This window comes from Parasteatoda tepidariorum, chromosome 6, assembly GCF_043381705.1.
Source record: "Parasteatoda tepidariorum isolate YZ-2023 chromosome 6, CAS_Ptep_4.0, whole genome shotgun sequence".
Lineage (NCBI taxonomy): Eukaryota > Metazoa > Arthropoda > Arachnida > Araneae > Theridiidae > Parasteatoda > Parasteatoda tepidariorum.
The window spans coordinates 15,571,870-15,580,091 of NC_092209.1; the positions used below are offsets into that span (position 1 = coordinate 15,571,870).

Here is an 8,222-nt window from a genome sequence, read left to right on the forward strand (position 1 = left end):
AAAAAAAAAAAAAAAATAGCATCAAGAAAGACAACAGAATCCACCGACAACAGCACCAGTTCTAATATAAATAAACAAGTATAAATAAGATTTTTTAATTGTTTATTTATATTATAACTAATAAACAATTTAAAACCACTCATTTTGGACGAAAATATTTACACACACATTTGTAAATTTTAAATGTAAATATCTATTCTCTGGTAGTTGCAGCAGACAAACCTCAATTTTCTCATTGAATATTTTGTGTGCTACTATGTAAGTCTTAATATCAACCTTTTTAAAGTTTTATATCTTAACAATTTGATATCTGTTGCACATTAATTGTTTAATACATAGGTGCACATTTAAGTTAATGTAGCCCGAATTTTTATTATTTATTTAAGATTTTTAGAAATATTATTAATAGCAATTAAATATTTTTTAAAATCTACTTCTTATTTTAATTTGTAATTCAATTCTTTTGTTTTGTACAACTTGGTAAAAATCTGACAGTTATATTTAATGTTCCTTCAAACATAAAGGAGTCCTACATAAAATTTTGATAAAGTTGTGGCTCGCCATTTGATTTGTGTTTTTAATTGTGGCCCACGGCCTCATGAAAGTTGGAAACCCATGCAGAAGAAGAAGAAGAAAAAGGAGAAAAATTTGATGGCAAACATGCTTTTGTGCACATTTGATGGCAAACATGCAATGGAATTTATTTTGCATAAACAATATTGTTACCATAAGGTATAAATAATTTAAATATTTATTATTGAATCTGACGTCAAAGCACCAGTGATTTTAAGCCTACTATAGGAGCCTTCATCCCCTGTTCGTTTCGTCCCTTGACCCGTAAGACTGCTTCGCAATCATCAATCTTTCTCGCTATAAAATTGAAACTTCACAACAAAAAATAAGGTTATTCAATTTTATATATTTCATTAAATTTATACCGATGACGTAATAACATTCATCAGTTGTAACTTTGAAATCAACTTTCGACTAAGAAACAAACTCGTTTTTGAAGCAAGGGAATTTCACTAGACTTTAAGTTACTTGGATACCTGCAAATGACGATAGCGTATGTATCGATCCTGATTGGCTGTTCAAACGAGGCATTTGTTTAAGTTAGCAGCTGTTTTTTTTTCATTCTATTTAGAGTTACCCTATTCATCAAATATGAATTCATTTAAGTGACACAGTCTATATTCTTTCAGAAAAAAGATTTGGTTTATCTCTTGTTTAGTATTAAGACAAGCACGAAGTCACGTAGAATATAAACAAATGAATTATGCAAAGAATTTGCCTAATAAAAACAGTAATAATCACAGTTACCATAAAATTCCTTAACAAATAATACATCTGTGTTAAATAAAAGACATAGATAAGAAAGTATTATATTTTAACAAATTCGATACGTTATAGAGCGTAGTATTTAAATAACTGCAAGTTAATCAGTACTCTGACTTATGTGGACAAACATAGCACAATCTTAATCAGCAATATCTGGAATTTTAACATGATATATTGCTTATAAACAACCAGCTGGAGCTGTGGTCATAGGTAAAGGTGTCTGTGTATCAGTGATCTTCTTCTTCTCGAGTGTAAGTAATCAATAATGTAAAAAGGAAGACCACAAAAGCTTCTCAAGTTTGCTTAATCTCTGTCGGAAACAAGTAATATTCACTTTTGAGTAGTATTCTAAACTGTAAATTAAGCGCAGTGATTACGGAACACTCAGAATATTATTTATTAGTTACAGTATTTGATGAGTTTTGCGTATTTCGTAATATCTCGAAAAATGTTAAGGGAATTTTTGCTCACAATTATAAAATTTTTTCATTCAAATATAATTTCATGCCTAAAATAATTTTTAATAATTCTTCAGTATTTTTTATTATTTTATTTAAAAATAGTCGTAAACTTTTTGAATTCTAAAGTACACAAATAATTTTTTGTACGAAATTAGTCGAAAATTTCCTGAGAAATGAAATACATTTTTTTTAAGGCTTATATATAAAATCTAATTTCTTAGAAACTATACGACCTACTCATATATTTTTCGAATAATAATAAATTACTGTTAAAAATTATTTTTGCAGGGAATTATTATTGGATAAACGAATTCTATTATTATATACAAAAATATTTCGATTTGCTTGAAAAGTTCTCGGAGATATGGTGTCAAAAAGTAAAATTAACATTAATGGGACAAAACTTATGACCGCTCTCCTGACCGACATTCTGACCATATTTCCCAGCTTGCGACTAACCCCCATATTTCGGGGGTTAGAAATCAGAGTCCGCAAATGAAAGTATTTTTATTCAGAGAAAATACAGTTTTGTGTCTGATCTGCTGGCAGAAAGTATCGTCTACTCTAATTAAATAACTAACTTTAAATCGCCCCCTTGGACCAATAAGACTGAATCTAGTGTATTTGAACATCCGATCATTAGATAAAAAGTTATTCAGGGTGTGGCGTTTATTTTATTTATTTTTTAAGCACTGCGTTATGACAGTATTATTGTGCTCCTGTAAATATGCAATAACTAAATACATAATTAAAACTCTGCTATATATAATGGGTGGAAGAACTGCATTATTTTTGTACTGCAACTACTTTGCTACTAATGTAGTCAACTACAACTTCTTGTTTTTAAATGCAGTGACTGCAAGCTACTTTTGAATTTAGTAACTACTACTTCACTCCTTTAAAGAGTCGATCTTTGCAGAAGAATTTAATTTACGCATGCATTCAAAAATGTTTTGAATAAGAATATTTGAATGTTTTGAATTAAGAATATTTGAATAAGAATATTTATATTTATGTTTACATGACCCAGTTTGTTATTCGAAAACAATTTTTTTTTTTCGAATTCGTTCATTTAACCTTCAACTTTCTAATTTCTTCATGCATTTCTTCAATATTTAATTTGAGAAATGCAAAATGATCAAATATTTGAAAATTTTTTAACTGTTTAATGCTCTTTTATTTCCGATAAGAAATTAAGTACACCCAAAATACTTTCCTTTCTTTTAAATAACATCAATGTTTAACGAGTGTGCATTCGCGTTTGAAAGGGTGGTCAAAGTAATTGATTATTCTCCGTCATGGATAGTTTAAATGTTAGTTATACGTGATAATAAATTTGTATTTTCATTGCACTTATTACGGACTCTCGAGGATATGTACCCGTTAAATTCGAAAAATGAGTTGCGTTAGAATCATGTTTCTTCACTAAACGTATAGTTCGTTCAATAAGAGCTGGTACTTGCCTCCACCTCCTCGGACGAAGAGTTCATTTCGGCGCTGTAGTAAGAGGAGAAAAGTGTCCGCGCTTGAAATTGAGACAACCCTAAATGCGCTCCAAAAGTAAACAGTGAATTCTTTTTCAGTCACTTACTTGGCTTTATCATCTACTATTATACCTTTCGCTACTCTAGCTCAGTGATTCTCAACCTTTTTTTTGCGGCGAAACATTTTTAACGATTTCGAACTTTGACGGCACGCAATGAAAAAAATTAGTTTAAAGGTTGTGTACTTACCTATAATAATTAAATAGTTTGTGATCATAATTTTGAATGTGAAATAAAATAATATGTACTATAACAGCACGTTTATTAAGGGATTAATTATTTCTTCCGACTAATTTTTTATCAGTTAGTAAGACTTATTTATTTTTTTGCTAGATTTTGATTGTTAGCTTGTTTTCTTTAGTTATTAACTGTTGTTTTTTTACATTATTATTTTTTTGTGTGATTTCTTGTTAACTAGTTTTTTTGCTAATTATTAATTGTTAGCTTATTTTTTTGTTAGTTATCCTTTGTTAATTTGTTTTTATAACTATTAATTGCATAGCTTACTTTAATTATTAGCTTTTATTTCTGTTTTAAAGTTAATATTTAGCTTGCTTTCCTTTATTAATTAATAATTTTAATAGTCATTAAATTTCTTACTTATTTCAACAATTTTTAAAATTGAGTGTCAAAGACAATTTAAACACTTCCTTCTTATTTTATTAAGATTGTCAGAGAAAAGACAATCGCCGACAAAGATGTTCACGCGGTTAAAGCGTGGAAAAATTATAAAAAGTATATATACATATATNTATATTTTTTATTGTATCATTTCTAATACTTGGCGGCACATTTTAAGAATTTGGCGCACCCAAAAGTGCCGCGGCACAGTGGTTGAGAATCACTGCTCTAGCTAATTAAATATACTGCTGCAAAATGGTTAAAAAAGGACAAGCTATTCACTCAAAAGAGAGAAATATCATCAAATTTATGAAATATTCAGTGTTAAAAAAATGCGCATAAAGATTGTGAAATAAATATGTTTGTCATTCGAATGCCAAACAGCAGCCTTGTTCTAGATTATTCACATCTTTCTCCCAAAAATAGCGACATAGTATCGTCGGTTACCACGTGATGAAGGCGGAGCCAAGTGCCAAAGTTATCTGGAATCACTACGAACTACTGTTTTTTTCGTATCTCACCACACTACATTTTTTCTAGAAAAAGAGCACCGAACTACAGTACAAACTACGAAAAAAGTAACGACTACAGCAATTTTACTACTTGGAGTACGCTACTTTCCCCACTGGCTTTATACTAATTGAAATGTTTTACTGGTTCAGTGTATATCATCATATGTGAAATGATAATGATTACTTAAATATTTGATTTAATGTTTAAATATGTTTCATTTCCCCCATATTTTGCTCAGCTCTATCGTCATGGTGATCGTTCTCCTATATACATGTATCCAAATGATCCAAATCCAAAGGGTATCTGGCCAGAAGGATTAGGAGCATTAACAGAGGTAAGATTTATAACAAAAATAAACTTATTTTGAATACCTTTATCCTACATATTAACATTATTTTCTATAATTTTATCACTCAAATAAAATTTTCTGATTTTTGTACGACTTTATGTATGATTTTATTTATGACTTGACAAAAGTTATAGTCGATTTTAAAATATAATGAATTTTGCTCTCGTTGCTCGAAATTTTCAATTAAAATGAAAAATTGTAAGAAAGGTAAGACGTTTGACTGATGTTACATTTTATTCAATTTTGCAAATAAATATCTTTCATGTAATGAATTTTGTTTCTTGACGTAATGTAAAAATATAAACTATAAAAGTATCCTACAATATGTAAAAAATTCTAAAAATTGAAATTATTCGTTCAGTGTAACAATTATAAATAATAATTATAAAATTTAAATTAATGTAATAATTATAATTTATTTTGACTTAAATTAATACAAAAAAATGGAAAAGTCTGAAAAATATGTTTGGTAAAAATTCTGCGTCAAGAGGTTAAAGAGCAAATTTTAAGAGTGATTCAGTGTTTTCAGAGCAGTACAACACTGTACCAAAATAGTATATAATTTTATAAATTAATTCAGCTAAAACTGCATCAATAATAAAACAAAAATTCATTTCCTGAAGCAAAAACTTATCTCGTATTTCGTCAAATGAGTCAAATCTAGTGCATAATTTTGATGTAAAAAAACATTTACGAAATACAAAAAAAAAAAAACGAATACGTTACGAAGTACAAAAAAAATGTGCTTTCTCTGTATCAAAAGTTTTTTCGATAAAAAGTTTGGATCCTTTAATATTAATTTTACTTTTTGCGTATTTTAGCATATCTCGAGAACTTTTAAAGCCAATTTAAAAATTTTTGTAAACAATTATAAAATTCGTCCATCCAAATAAGATAAATCGTTGCAATAAGAAATTTTTATTAAATATTAATCATTTTTTATTAATTTATTAAAAAATGGTCAAGAAAATTTTGAATTGTAAGGTATACAATTCTTAACGTCATTTTAAAGTGTGTAATTTCACGTTGCAATATACCTTGCAATTCAGTATTCTTTCGGCTGTTATTTAAACAAAACATTAAAAATTAATAAATATTTGCAAAATTCGCAAAAAGTAAAATTGACATTAAGGGGTCCAAACTTTGGAACTCTCTCCTGACCAAACTATGGGGACCATATTTTCCAGATTGCGGCTACCCCCTATATTTTGGGGGTCAGAAATCCGAATCCGTTAAAGAAAAATATGCTTATTCAGAAGAAGTACGTTTTTTTTGTCCGATTTCGCCACTTAAAATATCGTCTGCACTAACTAGTTAGTATATTTGAGGTCACTTTTTCGAACCATTAAGATTGAGTCCTAGGAGGTAAAGATCCGTTAAATAGATCAAAAGTTATTCAGGGTGGTCCGTTTTCTTTGACGCGATGTACTTCTTGAAGGAAATTTCGTGAGGTTTAACACATTGCTTATCGATGATACGAGTACTATGATTGAAAAAAATCCGTCTTTGTTAACACGTTGAATGCCACGCTAATTTTACATGGCTTACCCGTCTGGACACAACGGTAACTGACTACAAACTAAATTTGCAAATATTAGACAGATTTTGCTAGTTTTTTAAAAGGTTTAGCATGATAAATGTGAAAAAAAGGTAAATAATATAAGCCTACGAATTGTTTAGAAATAGTGGTGGATAAAAATCTACTGAAATGAATTTATACCATGAATCACCATTAATAAACTACCACTTGAAAATATTTATTTGCTATCCAAAGCAAGTTGGCGTCTCTGTGTGTATAAATAAAACTATTTTTGTGTGTTCTATATTGCATTCATTTCTTCAAACTGTTTTAGTAACGATAATAATATGAAAAAAACTCGAATTATGCGTTTTTAATAATCTTGGATTCTCCGGTCACCGGTGACTTCCGTGGAACTACGAACAAACTTAGTGCCGGGCACCGGTGACTCCTCCCCATGTCATTCAACGTGTTAACGACTGGTACGGTAACTATTTCAATCCTGCTTCAGTTGATCTAAATTATTGGAAAAAGCTTTCTTTTCTAATTCTAGCTTGGAAAGCAACAGCATCGTAATTTGGGAAAGTATTTCCGAAATCATTATCAGGATTTTATGACTTCCGATCCCTCAGAGGTGAGATAGAAATCTATTTTTCTATTTCTAATCTAATCAAATTTCTTCTCTTCTGTTATACGGTAATTTCCTTATACCAATCTTAATTTAAATCTTTTATACAAGTTGAAGATATTCAGTAAAAAAACGAGCATCTATAATATTGTGACGCAATAAATCATTAGATATCCGTATCCAATGATCGTAGATTATGCTTATACACTATCCGGCCATAAGTAACCGGACACCCAATGGTATGGACTTTGAGCGTGCTGAGGCAACGTATTAATATGATTTTGGTCCCCCCCTTTTTGCATCGATGACGACAGCTTGCACACGCCCGGGAAGACTTTTCACCAGTTGTTGATAGGTGGTCATTGGAATTGACTTCTATCATAGCTGAAGTGAGCATATATGGCAACGTTACTTTTAAAAAGTAACGAGTAAAAGTACAAGTATTTTTGAAAAAAGTAACGAGTAAAAGGTAAAAAGTTCTTATTTTTGAAAATAACGAGTAAAAAGTACAAGTAAAAGTACAAGTACTAAACATAAAATCAACGATTTAAAAGTACATTTCTAGGAAATCGAAAACTCAAAGTAACCTAAAATTTTATTGAATAATATTCTTATGTTCTTTAATGTTATTGCAAAATTCTTGTTATTTATTTAACTATTTTTAATTTTGAAAGTTATGGACATCAATTTATTTTTAAATTCGGAGGAGTATTATAATATAATTTTATAATATAATCGTATAATATAATTTTAAAATCAAATATAATTTTAATATTAAACTTTTTATGGATTTGCACGAAAAAGAAATTTTATCTATTGATTTTAATTTTTAGTTTATTATTTAAATTACCATTGATTTAAAATTGTTTTGCTCTTTAGAAACGCGTTTTAAAAACACAAACATAAACAAAGCAAAAACGGGGTTTCAGATAGCTTTGTGATCTTTGAGCTAGTAAAAAATAATTGAATGTGCAGAATAAGTTGAAACAGAAGGTATTTAAACACGAACTAAGCTGTGAATGCATATATATTGCAATCACATTTTTTTTTCTTTTAAGAAAGCTTACCGTGTTTTAGAAAAAAAGTAACGATTTCATTCGATATTTCCGTTACAAATACTTTTACTTTTTCCCTAAAAAAGTAACGAAAGTACAAGTAAAAGTACTAAATTTAAAAAGTAACGAAGTACAAGTAAAAGTACGTACTTTTTACTTGTACCGGCGGTACAAGTAACGAAAGTAAAAGTACT

At 29.0% G+C, this 8,222-nt stretch overlaps 1 protein-coding gene across 2 annotated transcripts in view; it reads left to right on the plus strand.

The window, feature by feature from the left end:
- Positions 1 to 8,222, plus strand: part of LOC107451959 (testicular acid phosphatase homolog) — a 539,537-nt gene that overhangs the window by 509,130 nt on the left and 22,185 nt on the right. For both annotated transcript variants that reach the window (XM_071182019.1, XM_071182020.1), the window contains exons 2-3: positions 4,715 to 4,811; positions 6,899 to 6,979. In XM_071182019.1, the coding sequence (XP_071038120.1) occupies positions 4,715 to 4,811; positions 6,899 to 6,979 (178 nt within the window). The remainder of the gene's footprint in view (positions 1 to 4,714; positions 4,812 to 6,898; positions 6,980 to 8,222) is intronic.